The sequence below is a fragment of the Stegastes partitus genome, unplaced genomic scaffold, assembly GCF_000690725.1.
Source record: "Stegastes partitus isolate 25-593 unplaced genomic scaffold, Stegastes_partitus-1.0.2 Scaffold508, whole genome shotgun sequence".
Lineage (NCBI taxonomy): Eukaryota > Metazoa > Chordata > Actinopteri > Pomacentridae > Stegastes > Stegastes partitus.
Genome location: NW_007578239.1, coordinates 309,953 through 323,641, shown reverse-complemented (window position 1 = coordinate 323,641; position 13,689 = coordinate 309,953). Strand labels below are relative to the sequence as shown.

Sequence of the window (13,689 nt, the reverse complement as noted above, 5' to 3'; positions counted from 1 at the left end):
TTCAGTTTCATTCTTTTATGAGATCATACAAACAATAAAAGTCAACATGTGAGTTTGTTCTGAGGATCTTCGGTGTGTTCGGCTCTGAGCCAGACTCCATTCAAACTTTCACTGTTTTAACTCCTCATCACAGTATTTACACAAAGCTCCTCCACAGCTGCTCCTCAGAAGTCTTTGTAATGCAGCAACCTGCACAAAAACACAACATGATACAAGGTCACTGTGTGTCTGTTGCATCACACATCACTACATCGATACAAACTTGTATTTGTTCCGCAGACAGATTCAGATACACGAGGACAAAACAACCACATCATCAGTACCTGCAACTTTTGTGTCCCTTTGTAGTCAGTTTGTGTACCGTTGTGGTCGTTTTGTGCCTCATTGTAGTAGTTTTGTGTATAGTTGTATCGTGCTAACAGTTGCTAATGTAACACATTTGATGATGGATAATGGAGCTAAATGCTAATGGTTTAGCCTTAGGATAAACACAGGCAGTGATTGGCTGTCTCACCTGAACAGGGGGGCTTGGCCTTTGTTGTTAGCCAATGAGAAGAAGCCGCTGTTTGGGGAGAAGTCTAGGCAGCTGGTTCGGTAGACGATCTTCCTCTTAGCGACGGGGAAATTGGAGAAGACGGTGAGGCTGGGCAGGTGTACCTGAGGAGACAGGTGAGGATTAGTGCTCTTCATCATCGCTATCATCATCATCATCAACGTCATCACTGCTGTCTCACCAGCCGTGCAGCTTCGTCCTCGGCCCTGGAGGCGATAGCGAGGATCTCAGATGAAGGGTTGAAGGCGAGGGCGGTCGCTGAGGTCAGCAGGTTCATTACGGCTTTCAGGGGCTTCGGATTGGCTGAGTTAAGACACGCCTCCTGGGAGTAGATGTTGACCACACCTGACTGAGAGCTGACACACAGACAGGAAGTCAATGCTGAACAAACCAAACAAATAAGATAAACAAGACAGGCAGCTGTCAGCCAATCAGAGAGCGGGATGGTCACGTGGGTGTGTCTTACCCACAAGCCAGGTACTGTCCGTTACGAGATGCAGCGATAGACGACGCCCTCACACAGCCGTCATCTGAGAACTTGTTGACACACCGACTGCTGCGCAAATCAAACACATACACCTCCCCCTCCTCTGCACGCACACACAGACACACACACAGAAGAGTTTTCAATGTGATGAAGGAGGTTCTGTTTTAACCTGCTACATCACCACGGCAACTGATGCTGCAGTTACATCACCATGGCAACTCATCCCACAGAGCTACATCACCACGGTAACTGATGCTACAGCTATAATCATAGCGTTACATTCTACAACCTCCTCTGAAGAAGCTTCTGTTCAGAGTTCTGGATCCATGATTTAACGTTGAAAAGCAATCAAAAGGAAAAATCTTCCAAAGGTGGGTGAATACTTTTTGTAGTTGCAGCATAATACACAATGTGCTGCATTATTTTGATGCTGATACTTTCATACTTTTACATCAGTAAACATTTGAATGCAGGACTTTTACCTGTACATTTGTTCTCTCCTGCTCTCACCTGAGTTTGCGAAGATTTTGCTGCCGTCAGGAGAAAGTGCGACGCCGCTGACGTCACCGTTGATCTTCACACTGCGAACCACCTCCTTCGTCTGAACATACACAGTTTGTTTCAAGATTTAATTGTCAGATTTTACCTTCCTAAAGTCTTTTTCAAGTCGTCCTTCACACTGAAAAGCAGCTCAAAACTTTGATTTTTGTTCTTTAACTTTCTGCTTTCTTATCACATCATCATTGTAGCTCACGCTTCATTCATTCCAACTGATTTTTCTAATCATATAAACACAAAACTGATCGATTTTGAGATTTATTTAAAATATGACACGTTTTAGGTTTTTCTGATTCAGTCACATCTAAAAACACTATGTGGCGTAAAACATATTAAAAATACACATTTTCCCAGTGGAAGTTGTTATTTTAAATGAACAAAGTTCAGAGGCTTCATCAGGTCTGACTGACTAGTTGGGAGTTCCAGATACTTTTATCCTTAAGGGGTCATTAACATCTGAGTTTCGGTTTCAATTGGGGGTAGTTACTCCTCCCCCTCGTTATGCGAGTCCTTAGTGCTCCCCCCAAAGGGCTTCATAAAGATCTTTTGTGGCTAGGTGTGAATGTGGTTTCATCTTCCTGGGGAGAGATCTTAGGACTGGATTGTAAACAGGTGAGAGGTGATGCCTCAGACCTCCACCTCTGTTGAGGGATGGTCTTTCCAGTTTGACATAGATGGCTTCTTTCACCCCTCTCTCAAGCCATCTGTCATGTCGAGGGGAAGGAGCAACAAACCCTTAACTGAAACAGAAACTCAGGTGTTAATGGCTCCTTAAGGATAAAAGTATCTGGAACTCCCAACTAGTCAGTCAGAACTGATGAAGCCTCTTGGATGAGAGGTGGAACGTCTTCAAGGAACTCAAGCAAGTCCAGTTGTTACGATTAATCTACGAGAAGAAGCATGACCTGGATGACTGAGAATCTTCACAGACTACAAGGTTCAGCTACACAGTTTTTTTTAACAGCAGTGCAACAAGACCTAATTCTGACAATGTAAAGCTGCATTTTGTAACGTTTTAATGGTCTTTTTCTCTTCTTGTTAAAACAACAGACCCACAGAAATGATCTGTTACTACGTGAGAAATTTTCCAGGTTATTAAAGCTTAAAGACAGATGATGGAGTAGCAGAAACTGGGTTCTTCAGGCCTCTGGCGGCAGCAGCAGCAGAATAAGAAGAAGGAGAGTTACCTTTAGTGTGAGCAGGTGCAGGTATCCACGAGTCCCAGTGAGCAGCAGGGCGTCTCCTTCAGGACACACTGAGAACTCCTTCACCCGGGCTTCATTCAGACCTGAACAACAGCAAGCAGACCAAGCTCAACCATCTGAGGAGCTCCTCTCAGCTGCGACCAACAGTCACGTGACAAAAATTCTCCAAAACAGTTTACGGAGGAGCAAATCGTTGAAGAAACATTCAGCATGGTGAAGCATCTTCCTACAGCTGATCATGTGAAAACAAACCCAACTAGAATTTCAACAGTTATCGCAGGTTTATATGTTAAGCATCTATTAGTTTGATCTATTTTTAAGATTTATCCTTTCGTCGCAAATAAATGGATTTCTGCAAGTCAGGCAGACTGTCAGAAAGTCTGAGAGTCTTCTTGAAACTTTTGGAAATGATTTTATAACTGAGTCATCCTGACAGAAGACATTTCTGAGTTCTCTCTTCCTTCTTTGTGGTTGTTCTGTTTTCAAGGAGGTGCAGGACTTTTTATTGCAGTGAAAAATGAGCCATAGGGAAGAAGAATGAAGGCAAACAGCTTCTTTACATTGTTGTTAAACAATTTAAGGTTATTTTCTCTTTCCACTTCTCTTCCACACACTGTCTAACGTTCAAAACTCCAATTATTTGCAACAAAACGTTGTGAATAAATGGATTTTTTCAAGTTAACACGACTGTTATAACTATAATTATTACCAGTTTAAAGTGTTGCTGTGTTTGCAGCAGCTGAAGGACTGCAGGAGGTTCAGTAATGATCTGACTGATGAGTGATTCAAGCCTGTTCCAGCTTATTCACACTGTTCTATACATCATTATAACATTCTGTATATTCAGTGCTATTCTGTAACTCTTGTTATGCATCAAACTTTGATTTCAGACTCAGACGTTGTTGTTTATGAGCAAGAGAAGATTCAATTAGTCGTATTTTAAAGGGAGTCTGGTAGAGAACAGACTGAAGCAAACCTTTAAGTCAGTTTAATTTGATACAAAGTGTAATATTTTGTTCTCAGACACAACTTCTACCACTTCTGAGAAAGAAAACATCAAATTAGTTTTGTTTGTTTGTTTAAATACTGGCAAACATGCCTGGAGGAGAATTTGTGAGGAGCTGGATTACCCATAAAGGCCTTAAAACTCTTATTCAGCATCAAACTTTGTCCTTAGTCTCTGTTTTTTTTAAGCGGTTAAAGGCTGGTAGCAGCTCTGACCTCTGACGGTGTGAACAGGCGTGACTCGGCCCTCCATCATGTCGTACAGGTAGAACATCTTGTTCCTGAAACTCGTGGCGATGACGACCTCTCCGTCGCGGCTGAACTGAGCCTTGTGGACGGGGAAGCGCTCCAGGTGGATGCTCTGGATCTTCGGGTTTGTCTTTCCGTCCACCTGCAGAAGAAACAGATTCAAGTCAGGCGATCGTCTCCACCAATCAGGAGCCTGCTGGAGGTCTGAGGAGGCTGGCGGTACCTGGAAGAGGCAGACGGACTGGTCGAGGCCGGCGGTCATGACGACCTGAGCTGAGGGGTGGAACTGGACGGTGGTCAGTCTGTCCTCTGATGGCCGAGCGCTGTTAGCATGAAGACACTTCTTCATCTGAGGGACAGAACGCAAGAACTTTGCTCACTTCAGAGATCACTTTGGCCCCACACAGTTTGTTTCTCAGCTGAAGCGGTTCTGATTCTTTGTGGAAGTTTTGGCTCGTCGCTGCTTTTCTGCAGTTTTCCGGAGAGTTTGTCAGATCTTCTATATCTTTTTTTTTTTTCGACTGAACCTTGTATTTATTCTCATGTCATCAAATTTTGTTTCTTTTCGGAGCAACGTCTGAAACAAGAATTCCCTTGAGGATCAATATGGCTGTTTTTTTAAAAAATCTTGGTCACAAGCTGAAAACCTCTCCTGGAAAACGACTTCATACCAGCAGGAGGTTCAGTCAGCTCAGATACAGATACAGAATTCAGCTGAAATGTTCCTGCAGTATCCCAGATTCTGTTTAGCGTTTATATATTTCTGTATGTGAGACCCAAAACTAAGTTCTGTAAAATGTTTTGACAAAATTTTTAAAATGTCATGTTTTCAGACCTGAGAATTTTATGAAGGAATTTTCGGGGTTCAGTATTTCCACAAATAAAACTCCCACAAACATGAAATATGCTGAGGACAGAATAGTTTCCAGCAGATCGTCATGACTGAATGGCTCCAACAGAGGACACATTTTTAATTACTGGACCTTGATAATTGACAAATTGTTCAAGTTTTGGTGGTATTACAAGGCTGCCTTTATAGGGTGAGGGTGAAAACAGAAGAAATCTCAGGTCTGAAAACATGAAATTCTCAAAATTCTGCTAAAATCTTTTCACAGAACATAGTTCAAGGTTAGAAATAACAGTTGATGAAAATCTGAACAAAGGACGTTGCTGTGCAAAATGTTTGTCATCTTCGTGTTCTGGTTCTTATGTTAACTGAGCTGACTGATGAACTCTTCATCATCTTCTGCTGACAGAATATAATGTTCTGCAGTGAACATGACACTCAGGTGCTGCACTGAGGGGACTCACTGACCCTCAGGATGCCGCTGGGCAGACTCTCTGAAGACGCCACAAAGTTTCCCGTCCTCCTCAGCAGGTCATCTTCATCGTCTTCATCATCATCGTCGTCATCTTCTTCATCAGCAGCTTCAGAAACAATAACACACAGTTTAGACAGAAGATTCAACCAAACAAACAGGAAAGTGTTTGAGGTTGTGACTCCACCTTTCTTCTTCTTCTTCTTCTTTTTCTTCTGGGCACCACTCTCTGCCCATGATGGTGTTCCCCCCATCGCCTTCTGGAACCTGAAACGCACCACAGTCAGTACAACATGTGTGTACAGGAGGGAGTGTGGTAAATGTGTGCTCAGGTGTGTGTGGCAGGTAAACATGTTCAGGGACACGCGTTTTATAAATGCAAAGTGTGTGTATACAGGTGTGAAGATGTAAAGCAATGTTGTGTATCGGCGTATTTTGGTGTGCAGGTAAATGTGCTCAGGAAAATGTGTGTGCAGATGTATTCAGGTATGTGTGTGTAGTTCAATGTTTTGCACCCGTATGCACATGAGTGCAACGGTGGATTCTGGTAAGCATTTTCAGGTGTGTGCTCAGGTGTGTGCACTCACTGCTCCCTCATCCTCTGCTGTAGTTTCTGTTTGGACATGGTCGACTCGGCCTCTCCCCTCATCAGGTTTCTACGGTAACGATGCCTCATGTCCACCCTGAAACACAAGTGATGTTAGTGTTGTCATGGTAACAGAGGCTGCAGGTGTTTCACCACAGACTCACTCTTCGTCCAGCTCGTCGTCTTCGTCCACCCAGGCAGCTTTTTTGACCGGCTGCTGCTGCTGAGGAGCTTCATCCTCGGACTCTTCGTCTTCGTCCTGCAGCAGCAGAGTTCCAGTCTGGTCCTCATCCTCCTGCTGGACAACAACACCAAACTCCATTTAAAAAGTGTGCAAGTTACACGTATGAGCTTGTAAGCAGTGAAATCCTTCGAGCAGAACAACACATTCAGTGTTTCAGCACAAATTCAAAACTTTAAACTTTTATCAGTGAGACAGAAACCCTGCAAAAGCCTTTACTTGTTTTGAAACTTCCATAATGCAACATTTCACTGCCATTATGCATCAAAATGCACTTTTAGTGATAATTACTGAGCCGGATTTAGCAGAACAGATCAAAAACTCCTACAGTGCATCAAACTTTGATTTCAGACTCAAACATTGCTGTTTATGAGCAGGAGAAGATTAAATTAGTAATATTTTATAATGGCAATTCCTTTGGATGAACAGTATTTTCTGTGTCCTCTCACTCAGGTAACGTGTTGTCAGCAGAAAGCCAGAAGCCGAATTTGCCATCAGTAACCACAAATCATGACAACCTGTGAACTTCAGTTGTAGGACACAGATTCTTCAGTCCATCACTAAGAGAACGTTAAATTATCAGATTGTTGAACGGGGTCTGGTGAGAACGTTACCTCCACGAGCCTCTCCAGCAGCTCTTCCTCCGCCCCGAACACCAGCTCCTCCAGCAGCTTCACCGAGCCGTCCGTCTCCCCCAGCACCGCCAGCCTCTTCACGTTCGTCTGCCGGTCCTGTTCTTCTCTCTCGGGGTCGAACTGCGGCGGTCTGGCTCTTTTCTTGGCCGGTGTTCTGTCCTCCGTCTCCGGCAGCTTGATAACGTTCACGTCCTCCATGTTGCTCCGCAGAAAAACACGAATTTAACGCCGCCGAACGAACACGTGAGCTCGGTTCAATCGAATGTTTTCTGTCGACATGCAGCAGGAACTGTTCGCACATGCGCAGAGAGATACCTGTGGGATCACGTGTTCATTGGTGACCTCTGAACCAGGAAGAACAATAACAACAGTCCGCCGCCTGCTGGTCAGACGTGCAAACGCAGCGCGCTGCTTTTTAGATATGAATATGCAAATTATTGGCTCTGACATAACTGATGAACGCTACCAATAAATGAAACATACTTTTACACTTTTACTTCATACAGTTATTTATGAAATTAAACTATTTGTAGTTTCTCCCTTGTGATTTACACAGAACATTTAAAACAACAGATGTGAAGCCAAACAGAACCAAAAGGTGTACTACTACTGCAATAATTATTTACCTAACTAATAGAATTATTCTGGTTCCAACCACACAAAATAATATAATATACACATTTACCTAATGAGTTTAAATATTAAGGTTATCACGCTACAATATTATCAATAAATAAATAAACAAACATTAACCTCATTCACCCCTATACAAAAAATAAGATTAAAATCCAATATTAACAATAAATACAATAGAAAAAATTCAATTTACCTGTCCATTAAAAAATATATATTATTATTATTATTGTTATTTTATCAATTTTATTATTTGTGCAAAGGCCATACAGTATTATGAAAATTTACCAGATTTATTCAAAAATACAGGTAAACCCCCCAAAATATTACTTTATTTTATACTAAAATATATATATTTGAGATAATTTATAAGTAATTAAAACACAATAATCATCTACATGACTGACAGAAAATATTTCCCAAAAATATTACAATTAGTAAATGAACATGTTAATGGAAAGTCAAAATTAGTTCTTTTTAATCTCGTACATTTGACCTCATACATCTGAAGCTTAAGAGTAATTTAAAATGAATACGTAGAATCACTGTGATCGTTTCTAACACTAATGTAGCTGTAAGCAAATCTGTCTGTGAACATTTTTTATATTTTACAGCTGCTTCACTGTATTGCTCTTCACAGTGAGTTCATTCAGCAGCAGGAGGTAAAATTCTACAAACACTGAACCCTGATCACAGCTGCACAGTTGTACACCGTTTAGGACATGTTCATAAATACACAAGAGAGCAAACAGAGGAGACAGTCACTGATGAGTTTATTTCAGAGCATGCTGTTAGACTGGGACTGAAACACAGCATCAGTTGCAACTGCAGAGAAAAGCTGCAGGACGCATTCGTCACTGCAGTCGCTGCAGCACATAAGTCACCTTAAACAGCCAGTAACACATTTCCCAGTGTTTTAGTAGCTTTGTACAGATTCTAACTGACGAGATTTACAGCAAACAGTTTGTAAGGCAAACAGACGAGGCGTGGAGGGGGGGAGGGGGGCATTTAACTCTGCAGGTAAAGATGCATCACCTGCACAAGCGCAACAAGAGCCACGGCTGGTTTTTACAGATGCTCCGACACAAGTACAACTGCTCCTCAGCGACACCACGTAAAATTAGAAGGTTTTTAAATGGAGTCTGGTGGCAAATAGCTATGAAGGTCCTGTTGTCTGCTCAGGAGCTTCACAACATACAATCGATCAGATTTTAAATGGAGTCTGGTAGGAAGATCTAGAAATAAACAAAAAAGGAGGAAGCGTCAGACGTGATGCATCTTTAACTGCAACTGAAGCAGCAGATCCAGAGAAGAAGAAGAAAGACAACAGTTTGAGAGAAGAAGAAGAAGAAGAAATAGAAGAAGTAGAAGAAGAACAAGAGCAGATCCACATCAGAGAATAAACAACATTAAACAGTCTGTTTCAGCTGAGCAGGAAAATGACAAACAGACATGTTTTTTTCAAACCTGGAATCATTTTTTTTTTCAGTAAAACAAGAGAAAAGTGCTCAATCACATGATTTAAATCTCTAAATGAAAATCATGGATGCAGTCGTACATGCAGAGAAGAAGAAGCAGCAGCACTGAGAGAGAAAACGTCCATTTTATCAGCTGAGAAACGAAGAAGACGAAGTGATGAGACGTCTGAGCAGAAAATAAAAAAAAAATAAAACTGTCAAATGTACAGAAAAACGTCCTCATTTTAATAAAGAAGGCAACAACAACGTGAGAACAGAAGAGAAAATATGTCAGATGAGTGGAAATGTTGATGGAAAACTCTTTTTAAATAAACATCAAGAGAAAAGTCTTAATTTAAAAAACTAGATGTTACGAAAAAATTCACATTATAAGAATAACAAGAAATGTTATGGAAGTTTTCATTTGAAAAAAGTCAGAATATTGTGAGAATAAAGTTTATTAATCACAAAAAAGTCACTTTGACAAGAGAAAAAGTCTTAATTCATTTAAAAAATGTGAATGTTTGATCGCATTAATTTTAACAAAAAGTCAAAACACGATGAGAATTAGGCGGAAATTAATCCAGAAAGTCAATGTTGAGAAAAAAAGTCACATTATGAGAAAGATAATGATAATACAAATTATTATATTACAATAATTACCCAAAAAAGTTTCAAGTATTATTAAAGAAAAGTCTAAATTTAAACTCATGATAAGTCACGTTATCATGAAAATAACACTGACAAAAGTCAGAAATCTACAAAAATCAATCTTAAAATACAAAAAGTCACAACATTAAGAGAATAAAACTAAACCAACTTCAGATAAAGTCAATGTTGAGGGAAAAGTGAGCGCAAAAATTAAATATTACAGAGAAAAGTCTACATTGAAATGTTTAAATTTCTGATGAGTCACATTATCATTAAAAAAAACTATGTATAAATAAAGTAAATGCTTTTTTTTTTGCTTTGTTTTTAAAGTCTTAAATTTTAAACCCCCAAAATCACGATTTGAATAATAAAGATTTAGTTTTAGGAGAAAAAGTTGCAGCATTTTGATTCTTTTTTTTTTACAACTTTTGTCGTAACACTTGGATTTATTTCACAATTTACTCTTAATATTGTGACTCCTTGTTTTTTAATTAGTAAAATTACTCTGACATTTTGTTGTTGTGGTTTTAGTCATTTGTAAAATTATGACACTGAAACTAAAAACATCAGTTTGGTCTGAAAATGTTTGAAACTTTCCTGAAATCAGTTTTTCCAACTTTTGTGACTTTTTACATGTCAAATGATTTTTCCTATAACATTAATTATTGTTTAATTAGTTTTCTCTTTACTCTTTTTAACATAAATCAACAGCATTTTTCTGAAATGTGACTTTTAACTCTCAACATTGAGATTTTATTCTCGATAAATCAAACTTGATCTCCTGAAAGTCTGAGAATGAAAAAGACATTTTAATACTTCAACTTATTGATGAATCTGATGATCTACTCATGTAACCGAAGTGTTTGATCAGAAAATACTCTGATTCACTTCTGAAACCCCTGCTGCTGCTTTTCTGCTTAAACAGCTGAGAATCATGGGAAATTATTTAACACTGCATGTAGAGAAGGGACACACACACACATACACACACACAAGCACGCACGCACGCACGCACGTACGCACACACACACATACACAAAACGCTGAAATAAAGTTGACACTAAGTTCTGTTTGTCGTCGCTGCAGGTGGAAGACTTTCAGTTTGACTCTGATGGTTTGTCCCATCACTCCCCTACAATTCACCAACATGGTACGATCCACTGAAGCAGGAGGAGTCATGTGACCTCAGGTGACCTCAGGTGGGCTTCTCTGGCTCACTTCAGTCCGTGTTGGCACTTTAAGACCCGCCCTGCTCAGAACCTGACATCTGCCTGCTGGAGGTCACCCTGATGACATCACCAGGACAGGTGTGTTAAGCGATGTTAACGAAGAAGCAGGTGAGTATTTACAGTGTTTTCATCCTCGAACTCTAAAACACGAAGCCACGGGGCCTGATTTCAGTTTATGGACCTTCAAGATCCAGAACCAGGTCCAGGTCCAGGTCTCTGCAGTTTCTCATGACCTCCAAGTTCTGATCATTACAGGAGCAGTTCCACATTTTGTAAAGTAAATGGAACCTTTCTGCTGTATTAACTGATGATCATTGTTTCCATCAGGTCTCATCAGGATATAGAACAACTTCAATCGATTATCAGAACAGCTGCTGATTAACTCCTCTTGATCGATTTACGTTCAAAATTTCCACAAAATGTTGAACTGCTGCTTTAAGTGTCAAGATCAGTTATTGTCTGTTCAATTCTGCTTCACTTCGTCGGGAAACTTGTTTTCTCTGAGCAGAACACAAACGCTTCTTCTTCACGTGTTCAGGCGGAACATCCGTGTTGTTTCTCTGCAGCGGCTTCACGTGTGTAAAAACAAAAAGTGCAGGTGCAAACTAAGACGTGAAACCAGCAGGTGACAGAGGAGGTTCTTCGCTTCACTGTTCGTCTCTTAAGTCACTTCCTACTTCCTGGTCCTTGAAATCGCCCGTCTCTCTCTGATTGGTCGGTCTGCCCCTCTCCTCAGCCAATCAGCTGTGAGCGCAGATGAGGCGGCGATGGAGAAGGCGAGGATGACGAAGCCAAAGACGTCCAACGGGATGGTGTGTGTGTGTGTGTGTGTGTGTGTGTGTGTGTGTGTGTGTAAGTGTAGGTGTGTATGTGTGTGTGTTTTCCAGGTGTGTGCTGTTCTTCCTGGTTCACCTGCCGACAGGTGGCAGTGGAGGAGCTCCTCTCATCACTGAAACTAACAAACAAACAAACAGCTCAATCATCAACAACAACAGTCAGAGGCTCCGCCTGGTGGAACAACCAGGAACTACAGCTACAACACATTATCTGACATGCACGACCTTCTTCTCAGTTCATGTGATTTTGTAATTTACAAAGAATAATGAATGTTAACAAGAACAACAGTGGGCTAAAATAAAAAACAACTATTTGTTAAAACATTCTTATACCACACATGTATTAAAAAAAATATTAAGAAGCACATTAAAAACACGACAACATGTAAACGAACGCAGTACCTCTGTTGGCCTTGCTGGGGTAGATCTTGGTGAAATGTCTGTACTCGTCTGGAGGAGGGAAGTCGTCCAGAGGATGAAACGAATACTTGGACTCAAAATCATCTGCAGGAGGAGGCACAATTTCTCTCATTGAACCAAAACACTTCATATCAGATCAGGATGCAGCGACAAAATCAACTTGTAGTTTTCCATCAAACTCAAATGTGTCTTGACATTTACAGTTTGACAAATAAAGGAGAGAAAGAGGAGCAAACAGACTGATGAAGGAAAGAATGAACCATGAACACAAAGAGACGCAGCTGAGGCCAAATAAAGGTCAAACCATTCAAGGTGAGGCCAGAAAACATCACTGAACAGAAGCTTAATTAACGTCATTAAAAGCTGTGTGAGTTCAGTCGTGAAGTCAAAATATTAGCTACCTAAAGTTTTTCTGTCAATAAAACTGCAATTAAAAAAGTGATGGATTGATTGAAAAGCTAATCAGCTTGTTAATCAATAAAACTCTGATGATGGACGGACGGAGGGACATTGACTCACCCACAAAGGAGCGAGGGATGGAGGAGGAAGAGGAGGAGTGTCCGTTGCGGAGGGGAGGCGGAGGCGGGGGAGGAGCAGTGGGGGTGCGGGTGGGAGGGGGTGGAGGCTTTCCTCTGGTAGGGGGGTCAGAGGAGAGGGAGGGGCTACCATGTGTCCTGTAGGGGGGAGGAGGCGGAGCTTCTCTGCCGCCCGCCCTCGTCGTCGACGACTGGACCGGAACAGGAGGAGCTGAGAGGAAATCAACACATCAATACAGCTGATCAATACAGGCGATATCAAAAATAAGAGAAATTATTTTTAAAAAACAAAAAATTAAAACAAAATATCTAAATGCACAAATACATATTAAATTAATGTATAGTAATAATAATTTCTATAAACTATAACTTTATACTGAAAACTATTTTAAAAATGAATATAACACATACAATACATATAATTTATATAATCTATTAGACATACTAAAAATCTGCAATAAATCAATTTTACTACAGTTCTAGAATATCACAATTAAAAATATAAAATAACTTCAATATAATATAAATAAAATTAGAAATATTAAAAAAATTGCCTCAAAATAAGTAAACAAAAAAAACAGAAAATAAGGCTTGTGAAAGGTTGTGACAGAAACTCACTGGATCCTACATTTCCCATAATGCACCTAGAGTCTTTCACTGGCGCCTTTGTACTGTGTAATCTGATGACGTTATTTTAAAAGATGTGTTTTTCGCGTGTTGATGATGATATAATGAGTGTTGAACCCTCACCTGCTCCTCGACCTGGTGGCTCTCTGACAGGGGGCGGTGGCCTGTTGGCGCCCTGCTGGGAGGGGGTGGGTGATGCAGGTGGCGGTGGAGGGGCGGGGCCTCTGGTGGGGGTGTGGCCTCCTGGAGAGGGGGCAGTCCTCTTGTTGCTAAGTGAGTTGTGGCGCTGCGGCAGCTCAGGGGCCGGCTCGCCGCCACTGCTCGGACCGTTAGTGATGCGATAAGGCGGAGGGGGCGGGGCCAGAGTGGAGGATGAGGGGGTGGAGGCAGGGTTTCCACCTGAGGTGGGCGGGCGCCTGCTGTTACCAGGAGACGGGGGAGGTTTGGAGGGGAGGGGAGGGG

The 13,689-nt window shown here is 41.2% G+C and overlaps 2 protein-coding genes across 3 annotated transcripts in view; both read right to left on the bottom strand.

The window, feature by feature from the left end:
* On the bottom strand, nucleotides 1-7,136 carry utp18 (UTP18 small subunit processome component). 2 transcript variants are annotated; one of them, XM_008287583.1, is made up of 13 exons: nucleotides 6,818-7,136; nucleotides 6,127-6,260; nucleotides 5,964-6,059; nucleotides 5,564-5,643; nucleotides 5,373-5,485; nucleotides 4,281-4,406; nucleotides 4,025-4,199; nucleotides 2,786-2,886; nucleotides 1,551-1,641; nucleotides 1,020-1,143; nucleotides 735-909; nucleotides 515-657; nucleotides 1-189 (listed from the first exon to the last, which is right to left on the bottom strand). In XM_008287583.1, the coding sequence occupies exons 1-13, from the start codon at nucleotides 7,034-7,036 to the stop codon at nucleotides 165-167; spliced, it is 1,602 nt and encodes a 533-aa protein (XP_008285805.1). In that variant the 5' UTR covers nucleotides 7,037-7,136; the 3' UTR covers nucleotides 1-164. The 2 variants fall into 2 exon arrangements, with proteins under 2 accessions (XP_008285805.1, XP_008285806.1); XM_008287584.1 differs by having other exon boundaries at nucleotides 6,127-6,257.
* Nucleotides 7,137-9,411: 2,275 nt separating this feature from the next.
* LOC103361502 (WAS/WASL-interacting protein family member 2-like) overlaps nucleotides 9,412-13,689 on the bottom strand; it is a 9,784-nt gene continuing 5,506 nt past the window's right edge. The window contains exons 7-10 of the mRNA XM_008287595.1: nucleotides 13,351-13,683; nucleotides 12,584-12,811; nucleotides 12,047-12,148; nucleotides 9,412-11,757 (exon numbers count right to left, since the gene is read on the bottom strand). Of these exons, the coding sequence (XP_008285817.1) occupies nucleotides 11,717-11,757; nucleotides 12,047-12,148; nucleotides 12,584-12,811; nucleotides 13,351-13,683 (704 nt within the window). The 3' untranslated portion in view covers nucleotides 9,412-11,716. The remainder of the gene's footprint in view (nucleotides 11,758-12,046; nucleotides 12,149-12,583; nucleotides 12,812-13,350; nucleotides 13,684-13,689) is intronic.

What these genes read in the sequence shown, in the direction of transcription:
- utp18 (XM_008287583.1), bottom strand. Translation starts at nt 7,036, where the DNA reads ATGGAGGACGTGAACGTTATCAAGCTGCCGGAGACGGAGGACAGAACA. An exon ending in AGTCCGTCTGCCTCTTCCAG is followed by an intron (nt 4,200 to 4,280) that starts GTACCGCCAGCC and finishes TTTCTTCTGCAG; the next exon opens with GTGGACGGAAAGACAAACCC. An exon ending in CAAAATCTTCGCAAACTCAG is followed by an intron (nt 1,144 to 1,550) that starts GTGAGAGCAGGA and finishes GTGTGCGTGCAG; the next exon opens with AGGAGGGGGAGGTGTATGTG.